Below are 26,081 nucleotides of genomic sequence, written 5' to 3'. Positions count from 1 at the left end.
TCCCTACATTCCTAACGCTGTTTGGCAGGCAGGTTATTACTGTTGCTGATTGTGGGATTTCTTTCAAGCCCTTATGGAATTACTAAGTAGAAGTTATGCTAAGGTTAATATAGGAAGCATGTATGCTCTTAAAACTTACTGAAAAATCTCAATATTTAGTGTAAATACATCCCACTGAATCCTAGCACCACCCCCCTAGCTAAGAAGCATATCCTAAATTTGTTTTCAAAATGTGCTGCTGTGGGTGTGAAAGCACCATCCTCATGGCTTAGTATACTGACTGAGCAGCCTCAGTAATGTCCTCAGAGTCTGGAGGTGATTGTCTTGACCAAGAGGTTGGTAATATCACATAAAGAGTTTCCCTCTGCAGACTTGCCTCCAAAGTGAGAATGTTTAACCTCTCAGCTTTTTGGTAGCTTTATGTGGAGAATCTTGCCTGAAGTACTAGCTAAAGGAAGAGTTTTGTAGATTATGATCTCAGAAGTCTAGGGTGCCTGTTGGAAAGAGGAATTCCTCACTGTTTTGAAAACAAACTCTGCTAAGAGCATATGTTGTCTATTAAAGCAGAGAGTGAGTAAAGAATTTCAGAATAATACCAAGAGAAAGGGAAATCTGAGCATACTATGCCATGAAAATGCCTGCTTCATTAGATTTTGTCTATTTTTCAGGTGTATACAATGCACAGAAGTGGTCAGAACAGGAAAGAAATGAAAGACATTTGATATGCTTGAATGCCTCACATCTCCACCAGAACCATCCCCCTCATACAGAGTAATTGGCATAGCATCAATTCTGTGAGAGATGGATTACTATGCACATTTATATGGCAATTACATTTTATTATTTACCATTTAACATGCATCACCAATATTCCCCACAGTCCATTGGACAAGCAGACTGTTTTGGTTTTACATCTGTTTAATCCTTTTCAATGCCAGTGCTTTCCATCTAGTCTTCAGAGGGGTAAAAAGGAAACAAAGAGGAGTTATAAAATCATACAATCATTTAGGTTGGAAAAGACCTTTAAGATCATCAGGTACAGCCATTAACCTAACACTGCCAAGTCCACCTCTAAATTGTGTCCCTAAGTGCCACATTTACACATCTTTTAAATATCTCCTGGGATGGTGACTCAACCACCTCCCTGGGCAGCCTGTTCCAGTGCTTGACAACACTTACAGTAAAGAAATTCTTCCTAATATCCAACCTAAACCTCCCCTGGCACAATTTGAGGCTGTTTCCTCTTACCTTAACACTTGTTACCTGGGGAAAAAGATTGACACGCACCTCACTGCAACCTCCTTTCAAGTAGTGTTAGAGAGTGATAATGCCTTGCCTCATTCTCCTCTTCTCCATACTAAACAAATCCAGTTCCCTCAGCTGCACTTCATAAGATTTGTCCTCTAGATCCTTCACCAGCTTTTTTGCTATTCTTTGGATATATTCCAGCACCTCAATGTCTTTCTTGTGGTAAGGGACCCAAAACTGAACTCAGTATTCAAAGTACAGCCTCACCAATACCCAGTACGGAGGGACAATCACTTCACTACTGATGACTACACTAGTTCTGATACAAGCCAGGATGCCGTTGGTCTTCTTGGCCACTTGGGCACACTGCTGGCTCATGTTCAGTCAGCTGTCAACCAATAACCCCAGGTCCTTTTCTGCCTGGCTGCTTTCCAGCTATATTTCCCCAAGCCCGTAGCATTGCAAGGGGGTTTTTGTGACCAAAGTGCAGGACCCGGCAGTTGGCTTTTTTTAACCTCATGCAATTGGCCTTAGCCCATTGATTCAGCCTGTCCTGATTCCCTTGTAGAGCCTTCCAACCCTCAAGCAGAACAACAGTCCTGCCCAATTTGGTATCATCTACAAACACTTGAACACTCGATCCCCTCATCCAGATCATTGATAAAGATATTAAACAGAATTGAGCCCAATAATGTGCCCAAATAAAGTGCCTGGGAATCTGAGAATTGTTATTGTCAAGAAAATGTTAAATGCTTTTGTGTAATTGTTTCTTGTTTGAGAATACATGTCATTTGAGAATGGGACTGTGGGAGAAATGGTAGATTTTAACCTGGAAAAATCTAGGGAAATGTTCAGACTTGAGCACTTACCTTTTGAGCATCTACTTTTGTTTATTGAAAACTTAGCTGCTAAGGACATTGTTGTGTTGTACCTTTCTCTCCCACTCCCTGCCTTCGCACTTTCTACCACATACCTTTGCTTGCTTATGACACATAGGCATATTTGCATAAGCATTGAACAGTTCTGAGCAGGGCCAAAAAGTGTAACAGGAATGAAAACTAAGCACCAACAGCTGAATGCAGAAATGGAAAGCACATTCAGCAGAGCTGAGATGTAAAACAGCGAGCAGTGTAGCAATAGCATGAGAAGAGGTTTCTAGACAGAAGCACATTTGTACCAAGTGTGGAAAGTCTTCAATGTAGTTATGAGATTAGCATGGTTATGAGTAATGTGATGGACTCAGGAGACTTGGAGAAAGGTAGAGCAGCAGGTATAACTTCAGTGTAGGCTGCTGTAGAAATTGGTGATAAGAGAAACCTGTGAGCTGCTCTCCATGGTGAACCCATCAACTGTGAGTTCTCTCTGGTACCTCCTAATCCTCACTGACTTTTTTCTGTCAGTGTGGATTATGGCACAGTGCTACAATTAAACTGTGAAAAGAAAAATATCAGCCAAGGGAGGAAATATCTTCAAAGGTTTTTGGATATTTTTTTTTACAAATAACTACGATACATCCTACATGATAATAAGGATGGCTAAAGAAAACCCACAGTGCCAGCATTTCAGTGCTGGTGATTTCTTTTTTTGAGTACCTTTAATGGGATATTCAGGGAAGATACTGAAGGCAGTATAGAATTGGTCTGAAAAGATTATCTTCTGTATTCTTTCCTAATAGTGTGATTTTCTAACTGATAAATTTTCTTTTTTTGCCTGTAATAATTTTGCCTTGCTTAGTTATCAATACAGGGAATGTGGAAGATGGAATGCAACACCTGTCACATCATACAACTGATGTGATACAACAGGTTGCCCAGGGAAGTGATGGAGTCACCAACCCTGGAGATGTTACAAACATGTGCAGGTGTGGCACTTTAGGGTATGGTAGTGTTGGATTGACATTTGGACTTGATGATCTCAGAGGTCTTTTTCCAACCTTAATGATTCTATGAGTCTAAGTGCATCTTTCCCAAAATATTTGAAAGGACAGTTAACTCAGCAGAGCCTAGATGAGTAAACTAGCTGCCCTTTCCCTTCTTAAGTGAGAGAGAGTCTAAAAGTGATGAAGCTCATCACTCCAGCAGGAAAAATATTTGAAAAACCTACTTTTCTTCAAAAAAAATCACATCAAAACCAAAAGACTTCAACCATAAATCAATACTGAAGCTACAGAATGGACTCTTTGAAGTGAATAAGTGAGCATAAAGCACTAAGGTTACATGTTCATGTCTTCCCTCAAGTGCCCTTGCAAGTGGTAGACGAAATTCAGTCATGTTCGAATCTAGCACCAAACAGGCCTGTGAATGCATGGCAAGAACATATTCTCTACTATAAAGGGAAATTTGAAAAGCCATATGCTAGAGCGTATGTGCTGCAGAAGCTGTGCAGATGCATCATTTAAGTCTTTGTCAACTGTCCTTCAATTTATTATTGGGTTATGGTTACAGCAGGCTTCCTGACTTACTCAAAAAAAAGAATAATTATATTTCATCATTTTTAAAGGATCAATTTTTTTTTTCATACGGAACAAAAAGTAAATGCTTAGTGATGAATAATGAAAGTGGGGAGAGACTTTAGAATCACCACTTACGTGTTGTTCAGGCCCAATTCCTTTTCTGAAGTGTGCTAAAACCCCACATCTGAAAGAAAAGTAACTGCTTTGCCTATTGCACAGAGTAGGTAGTTGCTTTTGTATGCTGAAAAGGGGAAAAAGTCATTAAGGACAAGCATGCTCCTATATTTTATTGAATATCAGTTCTTCTAGATGCCTACCTGACATTTTCATTAGAGGCTATATCCCTTGATGCAAAGTCAGGATGTTGTCTATTGTGTTTGAGACAGTGTATATTCAGCTTGCGTGGAAGTAATTTATTTTCACATTTCAGTTGCCTAAAAAATACCATGAATTGAGATTGTGCGGGTCTTCTTATGTGGAGTTCCATCTGGTACTTTATTGTGCAACTATTACGATACAACAAGGCCATTTCTATTGATCTTGTAGCAGCAAATCATCTGTCTTATGAAGGACTTGAAGAAAGTGAGCACGTTTTTCTTTCAATATTAGACTTTCCCTATGGTATTTCTAAGTCTTTGCAGTCTTCATTCCTCTTTGCCTGCCTCGGGGAAGGAGCTGTTATATGCTTGATCATTTTGAAATAGTGGATTTGGAGAAAAGTGTGCCTGACACTTCGGCTTCATCACAGCCAGATGTTCCTTTGTATTTTCATATGTCATATAAAGGAATTGTGGAGATGCCTGTTGCGCTTTCAGAAGCCACCATGTTATGACAGGGCTCTCCATCTCTTTCTTGAGGAGTGATAACACTCCGGTACACTGCAGAAGTACTCTTGTTCCTAGCTGTAGTGGTGATTTAGTACAATGTGACACTAGAAAACAAGACAAAGAAACTTCTTCTAAAATGAAAGAGAAATTAAGAGAATAACCAAAAGTACAGTTGAAACCAGCAGCACAACAATACATGAAGGGACAGAATGTCTGCTTCTGGAGAGAGTGATGGATTTGAAGGTGCCTTTGTGTGGCCATATAAAAGCATTCCAGGGATTCTGGCTTTATGGGTTACAAAAAAGCCAAGCCACAATTACTTCTAATGTTTTATTTCCTCCTTTTTGTTTTGTTTTCATTCATACACAGAGCCATATTTGAATGAATGGTGTTCATTTCTTGTCTAGAATGGTGTTCAAGAAATGAACATCAGGTATGTAGAACAAAACATGCGAATTTCAGAGAGTAAAGAAGCCGTATTGTGTCATGGTTAAACTACTTGTTCCCTCAGCAGAATTTACTCGTTGCTGTTACCGTTATAAACATGTGGATAGTAATTCCCTCTCTACTAATGCTTGATGACAATGGTAGCCGTGACAATGTATCATGTAAGAATTCTTGGGTATGGTCATGAATCAGGAGAGGAAAATCTGTGGGGTGACCTGTCAGCAATGTCAGTAGTGCCAAATAAGATACTTTTGCTACTTATTCAGAAAAGAAGCAAATAGAACAGCGTCTTCAATTTTTATTTTGCATTTCTTTGATTTAGCATTTGCAAAGTTCTTATTTCGAAGAAATATAGATACTTGGGATAAAAAAAGATTACTTATTACAGAAGGATTTGGCAGTATTGTTTCACCAACAGTTGTGTGTGACTCACTGTTGTGTGGTGTTCTGTGCATTTTTTTGTAAGTGTGATTCCAGTAATGAATACATTGAGAACTTGGATTCCTTTATTAGCTAGCAATTTGTTTCTGTGTTAAATTCACTCATTCCTCAAAGCACAGTTCAGCACTAAGTCAGAAAAGAGTTACATAAATGTAAATAGGAAAGCTCCTGTTGGAATAAATGACGGTTTTAATTAAATGTAAAAGATATAAATTAAACCTAATAAACTCTTTACTTTGTAAGTGCTTATGATATAACTGGCTGGTCCTATTATTGCCACGATTTGTAGCTCTGAAAGTGCTGCCTTCCAGTTGATTCCTCTGGCCTGCGATGAACATGCCAGTGAGAAACATAGTAGCATACTTATTTTTCTAGCCTTAGAAAAATGAAGGTGAGGAACAATCCTCCCTCTTGAAATAAAAGGGGATTAACTCTGTAATGACTTCTAATGTAAAAAGAGAGTTGCGAGATTAAGGAGTACCTGCTCTCAAATAAAGTGCTTTATTTGAAGCTTTCCCAGAGATCAGAAGGAAATCTTGGAGCACTCTATTCCCTCACCCACTTCTTTATTACCTGCTACTTTGTTTATGCCAGTTGATATAATTTATATAAATTGGTTATTTTCCTTTATAAATTAAGGAATGTCAGGATGGTTATGAAAAAGAATTGAGACTTTTTCAGGAATGCATTTAAAAATTAAAATAAACTTCAGAAGAAAATACAGGCATGAAAGGTAATGGCTAAATTTTAGTTCCAGAAACTGTAGTTAGCACTGTAATACAAGTATATCCCTTTCTATGTGCACTTTAAAAAATGCTCATCCATTGAAAGAAAGAAAGAAATAGTATAATTACATTTTACTTTCTGCACAACTCCTGAAATAGTCACACATTTTCAGTGGTAGCAGTATTGCATTTAGGCTGCAGCTAGTTTAAATAGTGTCGTGATCTCATGCTATTGATCTGATGAACTGTGATACCTTACTTAATGAAATAACTTACATGTAATTCATAAGAGTAAGTAGGTAGATATACAACAAGGGGTTAATCCTGTTTTAGAGCATGTAATATTTCCAATAGTAAGCCTGTACCTACATAAGAAGTGAAAAAGAGAATTTGTATTATGCTATGCTGATTCGTCTGATCTTTTAAGAAAGTTAAAGAACATGTCTTTGGTTGTGGAAACTGTATCTTCAATAGCATATAATGATCACTTCGAATTATCAATAGTATTAAGGAACTGTAAGTAAACAGTTTATTTGGACTCAATGTATCATATTTCTGTGCATATGATATCTAGTTTAAAATATGGCTGTGTATATTTTCAGGAGCAAATATTCTTAGTTCAGGTTCGTATGTTAGCACACGGACCTGGACTTCTATTAGCCATTCATCATAACTAGCAATTGCTATATGACTGTATATAGCAACCTCAGTATGCTTGAGTGATGTATCTAAGGAATTACCAGGGGACCAGTTTGAAAGTGTGGTTTTAAAGGTTTAACCAGTACAAAATATAAATGTTTTTTTGGACAGTATACATGTTGGGAGGTTTAAAAAGAAGTTGCACATGTCATGAACAATAGACCAAGTATAACCTTTTAAGCATAGGAATGATTTCCTTAGTGGTGTTGTCTGGAGTTTCCCTCTTTTAAGTCTACTGGAATCAACTGAGATGAATTATCTCTCTGTTCTGAGCTGATAATGACTGAAAGCACAGAACTTCAGGAAACCTGGAAGGGCTTTACTTTCTAGGTGTTCCACCTGAGAAAAAGATTAAGAACCTTTATCATAAGGCAAGAGTTTTTACTTTGTTTCCAGTTCAGCTGGTTGAAAAATACAGAAGTTTTTTGGCTGTGAATGAATTACATTCTATTTGTGGGAACATATGGATCACCATCTTTTTATCTGTTATGTCTAATATCAAGCTTCTGAGATTTATACTGTACCTCAGAGCTCTAGAGGAAAGCAGTTTTTTTTTTCTTTCAAATTTTCTACATAGAATGGAGAAAGCTTGAGGTTTCTTAGTGTATGGTACTATAATGGTTGCTAAGACTTTTGGCTGGATTGCTTATAAGATCAATAATATGCATGTTCCTAAGCTTTTTACCTCCATTTCACTAATTCAAATACAGATGAGTTTTAGGGCTGGTATGTAGTGAATAAAAATTTTTCACAGCCTGATAGATATTTGTTTCTTTCAGGCCATTTCCTTGCAGGCAGACTGTAAACCTTTACAAACACCACTAAATTCCACTTCCTTGCGAACAAACAAGTATGCCAGGAGAAGCAGGAAAAGGTGTGATTGCGTCTTATACTGATAAGAAGGGGTTTAAAATTAGCCACATAGGGTAGTGGTGATAGCTAGTACATTTGCTAGTACATTCTGAGTCTGTTGCTATAAAATCTGCCTACACAGCTTAGTAAACACGTTGGAAATTAACAATTTTGCATTTGAGGTGAGCCAGAAACATTGTTTGGTACATCCTGTAGCCTAGGCTCCAAAATCATCCAGACTGAGGGACACAGTGGAAAGCACAGTGTAGATTAGAATGTATATTCAGATAGTCTGTTGAAAATTTATGCTAGTACTAAACATGTAATCAGTGAGGATTTTATTCACAGGTTAAGAATTTTGTCACTGGGTGATGCTTGAGAGTCAGATGCTCCCATAAGCACCTTCCTTGAAACAGAACTCAGACGGTCCTCTTCCTGTGTGCCTAAAGGGGCTTGCCTGTAGGCTTTTTCCAAGTTAGAGAATAATGGAGTAGGACAGTAAGCTCATGTAAGATGTAGGAAAATATGGTTTTATTACCTTCTGTCTGTGACTAAAGGAATCAAGCAAGTCTTGCCTGCCAGGAGAAGAACTGAAGCCTTTTACCTAGGGCTGTGATTGTGCTGAGCATGCTTCACCTCTCTGGCCAAGCAAATCTCAGATTCTTTTCTGTAGCATGTGTTCAGCAACAGGTATGAAAAGCGCCCAGGTAAGCCCATAGTATGACACGTAAGGCACACTTTAGGGAGGTAGGTTATGTTGGTTTGAAAGATCACTGTTCTGCTCGTCAGAGCCACCAAACATATGAAAGGCAGAGCCTGAATTGTTTTAAATAAAAAAAAACATCCCCTCGAGTCAGTGTTTCAGAGAAGTTATGTCCTTTCAAAGTAAGTCTCAGAGCTATTAATTACTCAAAAGAAAAAAAGCACTCGCTTTCAGTCCTGTGTTAGTTGTCTGAAGTTCATCAAAGAAAGCTGTTTATAATATGTGCCTGTTGTCAGAATTATTCTTGTCAATAAAGTTCTCTTTGCTCAGTGTGTAGATTGCCATTTTAAAGGCTTCTAACTCCTCCTGTTCCCACATGACTGACACAGGGTATGAACTTTTGTGGAGAGAATCAGTCATTTCACTACTTAACAATGGTACCTCTAAATTTCTTCTTAGATGTGTCCCTAAACTTGATGTTGCACTTACTGCCTTTTTATCTCAGTGTACTGGATATGTAATCATGATGATCTTTGGTCGGATACCTGTCTGTTCCAAGATACCTGTCATTCAGCACAAAAAGGACAGAAGATCAAGGAGGTCACAGATTCTACAAGGGTTTTATCTGTATCTAATATTTATTTCTCCTTAACAGGTGATTTGTACATTGGAGGAGTGGCCAAAGAAATGTATAAATCCTTGCCAAAACTGGTGCATGCAAAAGAGGGATTCCAAGGCTGTCTTGCATCAGTTGACTTGAATGGACGGCTCCCTGATCTAATCTCAGATGCTCTCTTCTGCAATGGGCAAATAGAAAGAGGATGTGAAGGTATTAATTACGCTGATTATTTTTATATCATAGTGAAAGTATGGTGCAAATCCTGCAGAGTTTTGTTGATATGTGCACTCTGTTTACTTGCTTCTAGTTGATCTTGTTTGCTGGGAGGAGTGGCTGACACGCCAGAGGGCTGTGCTGCCATCCAGCGAGATCTGGACAGGCTGGAGAGTTGGGCAGGGAATAATTTAATGAAATATAACAAGGGAAAGTGCAGAGTCCTGCATCTGGGCAGGAACAACCCCAGGTTCCAGTATAAATTGGGGAAAGACCTTTTGGAGAGCAGTGTAGGGGAAAGGGACCTGGGGGTCCTGGTGGACAGCAGGATGACCATGAGCCAGCACCGTGCCCTTGTGGCCAAGAAGGCCAATGGCATCCTGGGGTGTATCAGGAAGGGGGTGGTTAGTAGGTCGAGAGAGGTTCTCCTCCCCCTCTACTCTGCCCTGGTGAGACCGCAACACAGGAGGTTCCACTTAAATTTGAGAAGAAACTTCTTCTCAGTGAGGGTGACAGAGCACTGGACCAGGCTGCCCAGAGAGGTTGTGGAGTCTCCTTCTCTGGAGACATTCAAAACCCGCCTGGACGCCTTCCTGTGCAACCTCATCTAGGTGTTCCTGCTCCGGCAGGGGGATTGGACTAGATGATCTTTTGAGGTCCCTTCCAATCCCTAACGTTCTGTGATTCTGTGATTCTGTGATTCTGTGACCCTTTCTTACATAAAGACTGCATTTTTTTTTTAGTATTACAGAGGCAAGTATCCACCTGCCCTACAGCACAGAGACTGACTGATCTGAGAACATGAGTTAAATTCTTAGATGTTTAGTATAGGTTCTGTCCTTCTCCAGTGGCAAGATATTTTGCATGTATTTTGTTTACTTTTTATATATTTTAATTAATGATAGAAACAATAAGAATTTGCTTCAGTGAAGTCCTTTATAACTTCATAACACTTAGGCATTAGCTAATGCTGAGACGTTAGCTAATTAATTCCTTTTTTAAAGCAGACATTTTTAATTCATTAATTCATGGCTAATTTATTCAACTGTTTAAGATCAGTTTTCCATCTTCTCTGTTTTTGCTCACCCTTGAGATTTGTATTGTCATGATCCTTTCTATTGGAAATCAGTAACAGCCAAGTATGTCTTATGTCACATTTCTGTGTCTTTATTGACTCAGTTGGAATATTGTGGAGTTTAAGTTAGGACAGAATTAGAAGAGCTGTATTTGTAATTCACAGGTGTAAGTCTCTAGCTATTTTTCCAGCTGTCATTTAATCCCACTTTATTTTTACTATGATTTATGGAATAATTTAAATCACTTCTCTGTCCCTGCATATATATTTTATTCACATAATTCTGAATTTTTTTGACTATGTTCAGTTTTATGTGTTCTCTCCTCTCTCAAGTGCTATTTTTCTCTGGACAAAAAAAATGTGTAAATGAGACTACAATTTCAAGTTGTAATCTGGATGATTTTGATATCAAGTTTGTTAAGTTTGCAAATAGACATAGCAAAAAATCCAAGCAGACTGGGGCGTTTCCTCAAGCTTCACCAGATAAAGCTTTTTGGTGAATAAATTCTGTATCTCCTTTTGTTGTGTCTACAGAATGTTTGTACATGTGGAAATTTTTCATTCTTTACCTGCTACCTTTAGTTAACAGTATAAGTTTTATTGATAGCACATAGAAATATGTAAAATTCACAACTTAATTTTCCGTAGCTTTAGTGCCCCTTTATTTCTATCAGGAATGGAAAAATATGTATAAATTAGTTTGTCACAGAGTTTAGAAAATTAGGTTCTGCTTTCTGAATGACATTAGCAAGTTCCATGTCTGCACCATCCCTTCAGAGTCAAAGTATGCCTTAATTCCATTATGCATGTCATAGCTTTCTTTGTAATTTTCTAAATTAATTTTATGTACTTCAAAGAAATGTTGCCACAGGCCTAGAGTGCAAGTTCACCTTTTAAACCAGTGGCATAACTCAGCTGTTAGTGAACTTAAAAAAGCTACCAACAATTTAATAAAGACCTTACAAACGCTGTCCTTTTTGGTGGAGGGTCAGCTTTTTCCAACAACAAAATCAGCTGACACAAGCAAAATGGTCAAACCAGATATGCTGCCTGGTTCCTAGAGAACTGCCTCATCAAAATTATTTTGCCTGCAGAAGGAAATCTTTAACAGCATGGAACGAAATATTCCCTTCCAAGCTTTCTGCTTAACACTTGGAAGTTAACTCTTAATCTCATTATTAACCTTAGGTCTTCCTGTCTAACCTATCTGTCAGTCTCTTCTCTGCAGACCATGGATCAGATTTACAAAAAGATGTTTGGACACCTAAAGTTTAGTTTAAGTCACTCGCAAATTTAGCTGCCTCCCAAAAGTCTCTTGTATGCCTCAAGCGGCCCATAGCTCTGCTGCTGTGTACAGGCAGGCCTGTCGCCATCCTTACAGAGCTGAGCAGTTTTGCATGTCTCACGCTGCAATGGGATGCGTAACCTCTTTAAGTCCCCTGAGATATCAACTCCAAGGGGCTCAGGGCACAGCAGAAGAATTAATTTCAAAACAATGTGTATTAGTCACTGCCACTCTCAACCCAATAAACAGCTGGCTATGCTGGTGGGTATATGTCCTTCGTGAGGACATCAGCCTACTGCAAAATCTTTCCTGAGAAGTGAGGCACTTGGAGTTTATGTTCTTTGGACTCTTATGGATTTGAATTCACTAACTTTCTGGTACTTAAAAAAATAAATAAATAAACCTGAGTTGAAAACTGTTTTTCTCTCTTCTGTTGAACTGTGAAGCCATAATATACTGCTAATTAATTTTATCCTTTAGGATTTTGTTCTTAAAAGGTTGCTATTTCTCAATAACTTTACTGTCATATATGCATGTTAAAAAGTCTTTCTTTGGAACATTTTTTGCAAACCCACGCGTGGAATTGGTGTGGCAAGGTGTAAGGCTTGCATTTCAAAGTTTCAGCCACAGGCAAATAGATATCTCTGTTCTCTATCATTGAGCATTGAATATAATTTACACTTGGCTGAAACCACCTTGTTGACAAATTTTCAATGGCTAGAACATATAGAAACTAACAGCTAGAAACATAAATATGCTAACTAGCTCTTTGAATTGTTAACAGCAAACCCCAGAGCCAGGTTGTAAGTGTCAGCCCTGTTTTTCTCTAGTCAAATCCATTGTAGTTTCCTTACACGCTTTAAATAAAGCAGAATTATAGAAATTACAGAATGATAAAAATTACTTTTAATATATTTAGGAGGAAAATGCACTGTGTGCATGCATGTGCATGTGTAATATAATATAACTTGTGTGTTAAATGAACTACATGAAATGTTTCAAGTATTGACACACATGAAAATTCTTGTTGGTGAGACGTGGAATTTGTTCTTGCAATATATAGTAAAACTTTTTACATACTACTTAACAATACTTTTTGTGTAATATATAGCATGTAAGCCCTCACATAAGACAAATGCAAATGAGTCCAAATCTAGTCAATTAAAAAGTCTGCAGTGAAGACTGAATAAATTACAATATTGAAATGTAAATGTGAATAAAAAGGTGAGTGCTTGAAAAGCGTATTACAGTATTTTTACTAAAAGGCTTAGTTCTGTATTATATATAGGAAAATATGAACCTGTTACAGTAGATATTATATTATTTACCAACATTACCTCCTCTTTAAAGAAAAAGCCTATTTTTATTAAAAGAAATTCTTATATGTAGGTTAGTCTTGGTATCAATTTTTGAATAATGACTGCTATAGATAAGCAAAAAGTGCTGAGTAGCAATTTCATAAAAAGTAAAATCCTCTGCTTTGTAACAAGATCCTATTTGTATTTTTTCCAAATATGTGTGTTTTAGCATGCAATTTTCAATGTGCCTACAGGGTCCTGCAGTTTATGTACTTTTAAGTCCTTGTGACTTGTGCTCTACTTTTGCAAAGATGAGGAAATTTAACATTGCATAACTAAAGTGTAAATAAATGCATGAATATATAACATTTAAACACCTACAGATATTTTCACTTCATCTTTGTAAAGTTTCCGAGTAGCAGAATCTGGTGAGAAAAGAAATGTGTCTTGTCTTGTCAGCTACAGGATTCTGTCATTATAATCCTCAGCTCAAGAAAGGGTGATGTAATGCCCAAATGTTTAAACTTCTGGGCTCAAAACTCCAAAGAAAAGGAAATCACTATCCTATGTCTGCCTAGTGCAGTAAATCACTTATGGGTATTATTAGTATTGCTATTATTATTTGAACAGGAGAAAATAGAGCAGTTAACAGTTTTACCATAGGAATGTACCGTATGCTGCCCTCATTCTTAATGGCACTGATGACTGTGCAGGCCCTGGTCCAGACGTGTGCTTCAGCAGTGCCTCATTTAAAGCAAGTGGCCATTGAACTGACTTAAATCATATTGCTATAGATTTTTCTAAAATACTGGCAAATCAGAAGAAAATTCCACACTGACGTCTTTGAAGGAGCTGTAATGTGAAAGAAAGGTTAAGTGGATTTCTTTCTATAGGATGATTTAGGATATTTATATAATCTGGACCAGTTTTGCCCTGTCATCAATGACTTGCAGTGGGAGTTTCAAGTGGATATTGATATGTCTTCTCCAAAACAATTTAAGATAATTTAATAATCCCAGAACCAAATTTTTCCTTGTAATGTGAAGAGTCAGTGAGAAATATGTATGTGAGCTCATAGTAATCTGTAGTTCATGATCTGTATTTTGGTCTTCATTCACCAGTCACAAAGAAAAGGCTAGAAAAAAGAAAGACCAAGAGAGTATGATGGTGCTAATTATTCTCGAATTCAGTGTTTCTGAACATGACAAATGGCTAGTCAGGATTCAGCCATGCATTTGGTCTACTAATGCATTCATATCTATCCAAGGAAGAAAAACCCCCAACTTTTAATTTTCCTTCATTACATGTCATCAGCTCAATTAACCATTATATTTGTATTAAAATACTGGCAAATTACTGCTTTCTTATTTTGGCTTGCCTGAAGATTTATGGCTATTAGCATTAATTTGTTTGCATTATATGGCATTTTTTTCTCTCTTTAACAGCAGCATGCACTTTATTCTGAATGTTTTTTTTCTGTGTTTGCTGCCATTTCAATATTGCTTACTAACATTTAATATATTTTGCTTTTTTATTTTGCTGACAAAGTTGCATTGATGAAAGCTGATTTGCAAGGTAGATAGCCCTGTGTGTATTAAACAAGACTGAAACCCCCAATGCACAGTTGGATTTCTGCAATAAATGCTCTGTACATTTCAGAACTAAAATGTGTTATTTTACTTAAGATTTTGTCTTTCATATATCTAAAACAATGGGCTACATGAACCTTCATTTTCCAGCGTAGTTTGCATAAAGGCTTTCAGTCTTGAATATGTTTGTATAGTGATTGCTTTAGTGCTTTGATCATTCCTTTTCAAATTTCTTTATATTTCAGTAGTCTAGTTATGATTCTCTAGACATAGAGTAGCTTTGTTTTTCATGCATATGTCACATTTTGGCATGCCAGTTTTATTAGTAGTCTGATTTTCAGCATTTCCCCTTAAAAAAGGAACCTGCATGGGATCCCTAAAGCATGCGAATCAGTACTTGCCAACATTCCCAACAAAGAATCCCAAACTTCTCTTAATTTCAGACCTAAATAATTTGAAATAACTTGTGGGATTAAAAGCATTATATAGTGTAGCTTCATTGCTTCATTTTGTTTTGTTTTTAGTTTTATTTTACAATCTTTACTTTTGTCTCCCAAAGTTTTGCTTTCTGTGGCATCTGGCTTTGCTAGTTGAAATGTATTTACAGGAAAAAAATAATACTAAGGTTTTTAGACAACGTTTAGCCAGTTACTCGTCTGAGACGAGATTAAGAAATAACTCACAACAAAGTTAACATTCCCACTGTACTTGGAATAACTCTGTTTCACTTTCTGCATTCTTAAGTGTCTGACATATCAGTCTTAAAACTAAAGCAAATCCACCCTTTTAATATTACATGCTGTTACAAAATCAGCAAGTTTATGTGCATTTTACTTGATAACTGTCTGCTCATTTGATTTGAGATGTTGGCAGCTAGTTAATGTGATCCAGTGAGAAATACCTTTCTTTGGAAGACAAAGTGCAAGTCCTTTTTTGTATGTTCTCATCAGGCCCCAGCACAACCTGCCAAGAGGATTCATGCGCAAACCAGGGAGTGTGCTTACAGCAGTGGGATGGATTCAGTTGTGACTGTAGTATGACCTCCTTTAGTGGACCGTTATGCAATGACCGTAAGTACACTAAATAACGCTGATCTGAGTGCTTGCAAGCTCTAAGGCACTATTTGAAGCAAGTGTCTGAAGCTTTGTATTATTTTAATATTAGATATTTAAATGAACTGGCTAACCCTGTGGGAAGAACATAGCTAAAATATATGGTCTAAATCTCGGACGATATGCAATATCAAACACTGACAGAATTTGGTTTTATTGTTTGATTTCATTTCTAATATACTGATGGTTACCTGGTTAAAGTAATCTCTTTCCTGCATAAATGTTACAAATATGGGTTTTTTTCCTGATTGAAAAAACCTTTTGCATTTTATTATCTTAAGCTATATTGTAATTTTGTAGCATTATATCATGAGGGCTATAATTACTATGAAACAGTTGACGAGGCTCATTATCTCCCTTTGTGGATTTCTTTAGGTGACACATTAAGCATGCCAATAATAAAAGCATGCTGAGTATTTTAGTTCTTTTAAATTTCATCTGAATAAAACTATATAACATACACTAACCATCTGGTCTTTCAGGAAAAGCTTAAATGTGTCAAAAATAAGAGGCTTGATTCACCAATGTCATAATCTAGTTTTATTCCAATCTAGGCTTATTGATCTATATAGAATTATGCAGAAGTGAAAGTGGAATAGTAATGCAAGAGCCATAATGATTCATGGTAACTGATTAAAGTGAGCTACTGAGTTTTCTTTTTAGCTTATCGCATTTGAAATATCCAAATGTTGCACGTTTTTATGTCCAAATGAAGAGGGAATTTCTTTAAGGCTAAGCATTTTTACTTCTATTTGTATACATTTATCTGAATGAATGACTGATGGTAGAAAGTGACTTTCTAGTCAAGCATTTTTTATTATTATGTCTTGTTCTGGTTCTCTGCTCTACAGCAAGGTATACTTTCTTGGACAAACCCTAAAATAACAGAATAATTATAGTCTGTAGAGCTTTTGGTTCAAATTGTTTCTAGCACAAGGCTAGAAAATTAATTATATGTAAAAGCTACATTAATTATTCTCATGAAAATTTTACTTTTCTCTCTTGACTGTGTTTGGAAACTATGGAAAGGGCTCACTTCAGTCTGTTTCTTGGCAGTTGCTGTCACACTACAGAAATGAAATGTGGTATAAAAAAATTTTTTATAATTTGAGCAAAGGTTTGGGTTTACTTTATGTACATGAGTTTGCCCTTCCCAGCAATGTGAGTGATTAATCATACTGCTCAATTTATATTTTTAAGGAGTTCAGTCCCCTATCTACTGCAGGAGAAAATGGTTTATTTCTATTTTACTTTTAAGTTGTTGTTTCTGTTCTTCTGTGATCTTTGAGTTCTGCCAAAAAGTAACTAAAAGCTATGAAAAAGAAGTTATATATTCCACATCTAGCAAAGGAAAATCTCTGTTTATAACTTTGTCTTAGTAGTAACTGATGTCTGGAAAGATATTTACAAGTCTTTGAAGACTCATTTGTATGGTGACATTATGGACTACATTGCAGACAATCAAATAATTCTCAGTATACTGTTTCTGATGATGGTAAAGGAATACCTTCAGTACAGTCTGCAAAAATACGTACTTTTTTCTGATTTTTTTTTAATGTTCTCCTATCATAAACTTGAAATATAAATTTATCCTAGCTATGGATGTTTTGTAATAGAATGCAGAGTCTGGTAAATATAATACATTTAGTTTCTACTTTAACTTGACTCCTCAGATTAGTTCAGATAGCAAAAATCTGCAAAACAAATCTAATGAGAGAAGTTTTGTAATAGTGTATGTGAGAAAAAGGTGGAGAAATGATGTTGTAATCTCGGTGTCATCTAGATGCTCCTAGACTGCTCTCTGCTGTGTTTGGGAAGAACACAATGGAAAGAGGGATGACAGAATGCTACCACAGTTTCTAGTAACTTGCATAGGCTGCACACCACAGGCTAGATTTCTGCGGCACTGAAGTAAGACAAATTCCTATCACGTGAAGAAAGATTATCTCAGTGGCAGGTCTGGAATAGCACCTGCTTGTTGCTGAAACACTGCATCCCCTTCAGAAGGATGTAGGCATGTTCTTGAGCGGTGTGTGTGAGCATGTTTCCATTGCAGATTTTGTGTGGAGCTATGCTGGTTGACAGAAGCTGAAATCTAACCCAGTATTGCTACTCAGCCAGGCCCTTGGCTTACTTTGCATTTGGATTTACTGCTTTTTTTTTTTAATTTTCAATTTTATGTAAACTGGAGTATTCAGGACATCAGAATCTCATGGGTAGAGGTTTTTTTTATCAAATCCAAAAAGTGACTACTTATTTTTAAATTTTAGTGGTCATAAGAGAAACAGTTAAAAGTTCCTGGTTTATGCAGACTTGCATTACTCCTGTATTGGATGTCCATGTCCAGATGTTGGCAGTGGGGATCTGCAGGCTGGCCTTGGTGAGGAGAGGCTGGGACTGCCCCATGCCAGACACAACCAGATCCAACAGACCCACCATAGGGCACAGGTGAGTCCCTCAGCCAAGTTGGTGGCACCTCAATGAAGACATGCTTAGAAAGTAGGCCATTCTTACCAAAATATGGGACAGATTAAAGAAGAGGGAACAAAAAGAGTGAGAAACAGCAGAGGGAACACCAAGGTCAGAAAAAGGGTAGTGGATGAGCAGATGAGTGGGAATTTGGCCCTTAACCAGGATTAACCCACTATGCCTCCCTGTTACTTTGTTCCATGGTTTACCCACCACGCCTCCCCACTGTTTTGTTCCACTATTTCTTAGGTAATATATTTGAGTAGAAATTCTGGAATGACACAATGGCCGAGATGAGAGGGGACCTAGATTGTCTAGCCCAACTCCTCTGCTCAGAGCAGAGTCAGCTAGTCCAGGTTGTCCAGGGTTGTGTCCAGTTGGGTTTTCAATATCTCCAAGATGGAGATTCCACAGCCTCTCTGGGCAGCCTGTGCCAGTGCTCAGTCACCCACACTGTACAAACAATTTACTTATATTTAAGTAAGATTTCACGCTTTTCAGTTTGTGCCTATTGCCTTTTGTCCTGTCACTGAGCACCACTGAGAAGAATCTGTCCCTGTTGTCTTTGCTCCTACTCATCAGGTATTTTAAAACATTGATAGGATTCCCACTGAGCCTTCTCTTCTCCAAGCTGAACAGTCCCTCTTCTCTCATCCTGTCTTCGTATAAGAGATGCTTCAAGCCCTTAATTGCCTTTGTGGTCCTTTACTGGACTTCTTCCAGTGTGCTCATGTTGCTCTTGCACTGGGGAGCCCAGCACTAGAAAGTAGTGCTCTAGATGTGTCTCAGCAGTGCTCAGTAGAGGGGAGACATCTCTCAGCCTTTCTGCGACGTTTTTCCTAATGCAGCCAATGAGGCTGTTGGCTGTCTTTGCCACAAGGGCACATTGCTTACTCATGTTCAGCTTGGTGTCTAGCAGGATCCTTTTCTGCAAAGTTGCTTTTCAGCTGGTCAGGCCCCAGTCTGTTCTGGTGCTTGGGGTTATTTCTTCCCAGGTGCAGGATTTGGCATTTTACTTTGTTTTTCAAGCTTCTTGTCAGCTCACTTCTCCAGCATGTCAGCATCCTTCTAAATGGCAGCATACGTATCTGGTCTGTCAACCACTTTTCCCGGTTTTGTATCATCTGCAATTTGCATAAATATGCACAAATTACCTTGCTGTATTTGAGTTAATACTTTCAGCATGATTCCCATAGTAACCTCAGTGCACGAAGATTTGACACGTATTGTTCCTAGGCTTTACAATGAAAATGTTTCACATGTACCATTCTTGTCCTTAATTTCCAAAACAGAGAGTTCCTTGAAATGTGTTATAATACATTCCACTAATACAGTGTGCAAGAAGTTTCTTTAATCTTTCCTGTAACAGCAAATGATTACTCCTGTGCCGTTCAGTGTATTATTCCAGGTGAAAATGTGCACAGCTTAAAATGAAGATTTTTTTAAAAGTTCTTTCAAAATAAACATCATGTAAGGCAAGTTGTTTCTTTCCCAGTCCAAAAGTGTCCTCTATGTGTCAGCTAGAGAGAAGGAGAAGTTTAGGGAATGTACTCCTAGAAAAAATTACATGGGCCAGCTGAGGGTGAGGCTACAGTTTTACAGCTGTAGTCAGGAAAACCCACAGTTTAATCCACAAAATTCTTGCTTAGTTGCAAATCTCAGTACTGCACTGCAGTGACTATGGGATGCCTGTGGACTGTAAGCTTCTGTGATGGCACAGGTGGGAACATTTTGTGTGCTGCAGTTTAATATTTACTGGAATATAAACAAGGCAGGAGAGGTTTTGATCCCAAGATGCTATAGAGATTATAATTTTCTTTTTCGATGTGATATGACACTTGGAGATTCAGGGCAGCAGTGATCTTTATATGTGACAGACAGAAGTGTTACACTGATAAGTGTAAAGCAGACCAGTAGCAGTTGTTCCTACAAGATAGGCTTATATAGAAGGCTTTACTGAAAGGGCAGTTAATGGCTGTTCTTACAAATGGATGGCTGCATGCAACAACTCTGAGAAAATACATCATGAACATAGTAAATATTTCTAACAGCAGGTTGTGCAGTGAAAGCCATTCTCCCAGGGAATTCAGCTTTTTTATAAGAGTAGGGTTGAAAATTGCTCTGGCAAAACAAATCAAAACCCAAAACAAATCTATAAGAGATTATGTACTTTCTATAGGTTTACATCTGTTTTACTCAGGCAGTTTTTAAGTATAGCCCTATTAGCGAATGTAATGTCATTATGGCATAGAAAATATGGCATAGAAAATAGCAGACATAATAACATTGTCACATTACATTAGTATAGAAATGTTCTGTGCCAAATTACAGGGCATCTTCAACACTGTCTGTTACCATAAGGGAATAATGTATTGGTGTTGTACTTGTGATGGTATAGCTAACACTGTGTCAACACTTTAAATTCATTTCTGAAGGGTTAGAATTTCACCACTCTTCTGACTAGGAATTTGACATTCTCGACCACTGTGAGTAACAAGACTTTTTTTAAAAGTTCTCCTGTTTTATTTAGACTCTTTATCAGGAAAAATCAAAAGCCTTTATTTAAATGGAGAACTGTGTCAATATTACTAAATGGTTTCACATAAAACATGTATGATTTTCTTGATGTTTTATTCCATTATAGAGATATACCGCCTTTCAGCTATGTTTGCAACTGTAGTGATGGTTAGATTTTACTTTAAATGTGTTTGGATATTATTATAACAATTGTGTAGTGGGACAGTTTAATTGGCGATTATACAAGGAGTTAAGGAAGACCTGCTAGGAAAAGATGGAATCCACCTTCCAGGGTAGGGCAAAAGCATCTTTGTCACAGGCTGAGTTCTTATGTGTTAGGGTTAGAAGGCAGACTTTAGTCTGATATGATGTGATAGGTATCTGCTACAAACTGCCTAATAAGGAGGAAGAAATAGATGAGACCTTCCTCAGACAAGTTGAAGACACCTCATATTTGCAGACCTAGTCTTCATGGGGCAGTTGAATTACCCCAGTATCTGTTGGAGGGGAAACATAAGTAATCTAGGAGATGTCTGGAGTGCATTTCCTTGCTGGCGCAGGTGATCAAGGAGACATACTGCTAGACCACATACTTGCAAACAAGGAAGAAGGGATCAGGGTTGTCATGGTCGGGAAGTTCAGGCCCAAAAGAACTGTTAGATTTTCAACATACAGAAAATCAAGCAAAAGTAGCAAAATGCAAGAGGAGCTTCTGACAAAAGAACATGAAAAGGGAGTATGCAAGAAGTGGAAGCAGGGGCAGGTGCCCCAAGAAGAATATAGAGATGCTGTCTGTGCATGCAAGGATGGGTTTAGGAAAGCCAGAGCCTACTTGGAACTTAATCTGGCAAGGGTAACAAGAAGGGCTCCTGCCAGCATTGAAAGAACAGGAAAATGTGGACCTGCCACTGCATGGAGTGACAGGACCTCATGGCAAGGGACGTGCAAAAGAGCAAAGATACTCGGTCTTCTTCAGCACTTTCCTCAATCCCAGGGCCCTGGAACCAATGGGAAATTCTGGAGCAACAAAGACCTACCTTGGTGGAGAAAGATGAGGTTCAGGAATATCTAAATAAAGTAGATATGTGCAAGTTCCTGAGACCTGGTGGAAGGCAGCCATGAGTGTCACAAGTCATTGCAGTGCTGCTCTTGATTATCTATCATGTCATGGCTATTGGGGGTAGTTCCTAAGAACTGGAAAAAAGCAAATATTTCTCCTGTCTTCAAGAAGGAAGAACTGGTAAACTACAGGCTGTTCAGCCTCACCTCAATCACTGGAAAGGTGATGGAGAAAATATGCCTGGGAGCCACTTCCAAACGTATTACGGACAAGAAGGTTATTAGGAATGCCCAGTATGTACTTAAGAAGGGGAAATCATGTATTATTAAATGACAGTGGATTTGGTACTTAAGAATTTGTCATTTTCTTGCTAAGCTAACAATCTGTGTTCTGATTTGAAACCATGCTGGTCACTCAATATTGGGACTGAAACATGTATGTTTCCAGAAAATCAAATACTAATTATTTCAGATTGAACACACTGAACAGTGAATATTTTTGGCTGTTACTGAGGATAGTAAAAGCTAGGAACTGTGAAAATACAGTAGTTAAAGTTTATGAGAGATTTGGATATTAGAGTATTTGACATTATAAAAATTCCAGGAAGAACTGAATGATTCTTCAATGTAGTGTTTTGAGAGCGCACTAAGTAATATTGAGGTTATACTTTGAACCACAAAAACCCTAAATATTGAGTCAGCATTCAACTTCTGCAATAAGTGAGCAGTTTTATAAGCACCAGCCTTCTTCACTGCAGAACTCTGATCAGGACAGGTGCATTCTCACACAAAACAAGACAAGAGTCTTATACTTTGTGAACATGTAATTGGCAATTATGTAATAATCCATATGCAAGGACAGGTAATTTAATATTGCACAGAATAATAAAGTGTAGACCTGGCTTTCCTTAACTTTGCAGTGTTTTATGTGTTTAATGTTGTGTATGCATATATATTCTCTACAAAAAAACCCCACACGCTCTATTTATACTCCTATATATCATTCTGGTTTTACTCCTATAAAAAATAGGAGTATTTTTTATTTTCTCTTATCCATGCCACTGACATTTTAGAGTCTTCTGAAATATCATATGGTGTTGACAACGGATAGTCATTCTTCTCTCACAATATATTCCTTCTTCTGGAATGCAATTCAGAGGGTGGTATTCACAAAATCTCTGTTTACATTATCAGTCCAGTATTACACCAATAATGGATTTAAATAATTTTACCGCATATATTTCTTTCGCATTTATTAATTGATTTAAATGTTATGGATACTGCATCTTTTGGACCTATATATACAAAATATATACAATATTAGGATATATACAAAATAAAGAAGCTTAATTAAACCAGTGACTGAAAGATAACGTAACCATCAGAGTCACTCAGTAGTACTTTCCAAAATAATATTGCATACTCTTGGCTAAGACTTCGTAGTTGCTACCTACCAATGAATGTATAACCTGCTATTAAGGAAAGGCATAGAAAATTCCTAAGAGTAATTTAAAACACATTTGATTTTCATCTCCAGTAGCTGAGAATTAAAAAATCTGTCCCTGATAACATACCAGCCTAAATACTTCATATGATTATTTTGCCACAGAGGCTTGTAGTACACAGGAGAAATAAAGATAGCTGCACACAAAATTACAATGCAGGGCAAGTAGCTGGAATGAACTAATTGAAGAAATCTCAATTTGTTCAGCTTATCTTATCCACTATCTCTCTGTAATGAATATCTGGAATTTCTGGTGACAGACATCAGTGTCCTAATTTGTATAAACTTCAAAGGAAGTAGGACTTCACACACGCAGTCTTGAAGATGCAGAAATGTTGAGGTGTTTAGGAGAATTAGAAAAACTGTAAAAAGAGCAAGGATTACTTTTTTTTTTACTTTTGTTCTTACTGGAATCCTAATCAGGATAGACTGCACTTTGAGCTGTCAGGCTCCTGTGATGTTATATGAGAGAATATGTTGCTCCAGCAGAACTATGGAACATGATGCACAGATAACATTTTTTTCAAGGTTTTAGTGGCCCAGCCATAATAGTTTTGGGTTGGTTTTTTTTTCTCTCCTCTGTTTCATGTGGATTTTGTAGTATGTAAATTTTGGCCTTTCATTAAGATATATCAGTCTGTTAATTATGTAAGTTAACAGCATGCTTATGCTGACAGTCTGAAAACAAGTTTTAGAATTTTTTTCTTGTTTACATAAAATTCTGGAGTAGTCAGATGGGCTATCCATGCCTAAAATAGTTAAGCAATTTCTGTTTCTTAAATACATTACAAACTGTCCCTTTTAAAAATGAAAATAGTAGAAAGTTACTTGACAGTGATTGTAGAAGCTCTTACTTGTGAGAACATTTCTAACAAGCAGTAATAAGTAAAGTTTTAAGTGGGATACTTGATATAGAAAAAAAATCAGAGAGGAACTTTCCAAGTAGTCAGAATACATTGTTATAGTTGTTCTTGTAGCTCAGATAGAAGCAATTATGCAATATTTCTGGCCTACTTGGAGGTATTTTCTATTTTACAATATTAAAAATGGAACATGGTGTCAGAAAATTGCAAGCTTCTCTCTGCCTCTGGAGGAATCAAAGGCGTAATTAAATTGGATTTTGGTATGTCAATAATATCTTTCTCTTATTAATGGCACAATAATTTTGTAAATCAAATCCTAGAAGTGTTTCCAGTGTCACAAAGGTGAAAATGATTAAGGGTTAATTAAATATATTCTCATGAAACTAAAATTGTTCTGTTGGGTATCATTAGATCCCTTTCTCTAGAACTTTCAATTATTACAATTTAATACGTGCTATGTACAATTCGGGCCTGAAATTTGTGTAGCCAAAAGCTATTCACTGTAATAAGCATAGAGGATGAGTGCTGCACTGTTCTTTCTCACAGATTTCTCTGAAAGATACTAATTTAATTCCCCAGTCTTGCAATATCCAACAATATCATATATTAAAATCAATTTTGGGTAGCTAGTAGTTTTCTGAACACAATTAATCACTATACATGACACAGCTGGAGTAGAAGTTTAGCTTTGTAATGGTGTCAGTCATTCTCCTTCAACAAACCCCCCAAAAACAGCAGTGAGTAAGTGCTAGTTTTCTTAATAGATGACAGCTGCAGGGGTCACAAAAGCAGTGTCTTTTATAACCCATTGCATAAGAGTAGCTTAAAGTGTATATGGGGAGTTTGCTTAATATATATCTATTTTATGCATAAGATGTTCAAGTATAATGGCACAATGATGCACAATCATGCTTTGGAAAGATAAAATTATTCAGTCTTTCTGAAGTTTGTACAACTGGACTCGGGTTACTAAGGCAACCTGATCTTCCCCAGGATGTATTCTGGCTTGATAGGTAGACAGGTAGGTTAGATTCAAAGTAACTACATACATATGAGGAACTGCTATACTCATTGCAAAGCATGATTTTGTTGGTAGCTTGGTACCATCTTCACAGTCTTCTGCGTGTTCATTTTTGCCATGTGCTGCAGAAAATTGAGGCAAAGAAAACCTTTCTTTTAAAAGCAGTGTGGACAAAAAGACCTGAATTTTATTTGGGTAAATTAAGGTGTTCTGGAGTCCAAATTACAGATCTGTGTAATTCCTCAGAAACTGAGAATGGAAGCATGCACTGGAGTAATGGCAAGGCACAGAGAAGGATACGTTATACAAACATTTTTGCAGCTTTCATGTCTTTGTACCCATGCTACAGGATGCATATTGTTCCTATTTTGACAACTTTTGGCCTGCCAAGTCGACCTAACCAGCAGTTACTCCAAATGAAATTTCCATGTTTTTCTTAGCACGTACATTCATAAGCACACTTATTCTCTCAGCACCACATGTGATGATTAAGATCCTTCGATATGTCATTTTGACTTAGGGTTATGAATCTTGTATACTGATGTTGTGTTTGGAAGTCGTCTTAACTATTTTCTGTGTAGGTACTTTAGAAAAGTATGAAAAAAGGTAAGAGAGTAATAATAGTATGAAAAAATACTGTTGGAAGCAGTACTCCTAGGGCTGAAGGAATTTTAGAAGGCTTTACTGTCTGGTTGCTTAATGAAGGCAACTGCAAAATGAAGTCCCAGCCTGGGGAAAACCACTCCGTATTAAAAGTGGTCAAAGCTGGGTATTGACCACTTTTAATACGGAGTGGTAAAGTTAGAACTGTGGATAAGAGGGTGAAGAACAGCTAATGCTCATGAAGCTGTTCAGTTCCCACAAACCCAGTTTAAAGGCTGCGTTAAGGATACTTGTCAATTTGGTGCTAATTCTGAAGGAACGTTCATGCTGCTAGGCTTTATGCTATTACTCTTTATGATGAAGCCATACTTTGAATTGAAAACAGACATGAGAAGGCACACATCATTTCACTGTGAACATTCACACACTAAAAAACACTTAAAATGTATGCTATGCAGTA

The 26,081-nt window shown here is 37.3% G+C and overlaps 1 protein-coding gene across 1 annotated transcript in view; it reads left to right on the top strand.

The window, feature by feature from the left end:
- Positions 1-18,033, top strand: part of LOC104540010 (neurexin-1-like) — a gene marked incomplete at both ends in the record, with an annotated part of 31,071 nt that extends 13,038 nt beyond the window's left edge. Inside the window, 3 exons of the mRNA XM_010183696.1 lie at positions 9,050-9,223; positions 15,424-15,543; positions 17,933-18,033. Of these exons, the coding sequence (XP_010181998.1) occupies positions 9,050-9,223; positions 15,424-15,543; positions 17,933-18,033 (395 nt within the window). The remainder of the gene's footprint in view (positions 1-9,049; positions 9,224-15,423; positions 15,544-17,932) is intronic.
- Between the last annotated feature and the right edge of the window lie 8,048 nt (positions 18,034-26,081).

The sequence above is a fragment of the Mesitornis unicolor genome, unplaced genomic scaffold, assembly GCF_000695765.1.
Source record: "Mesitornis unicolor isolate BGI_N332 unplaced genomic scaffold, ASM69576v1 scaffold15994, whole genome shotgun sequence".
NCBI lineage: Eukaryota > Metazoa > Chordata > Aves > Mesitornithiformes > Mesitornithidae > Mesitornis > Mesitornis unicolor.
This window is presented reverse-complemented; position numbering and strand designations above follow the sequence as displayed.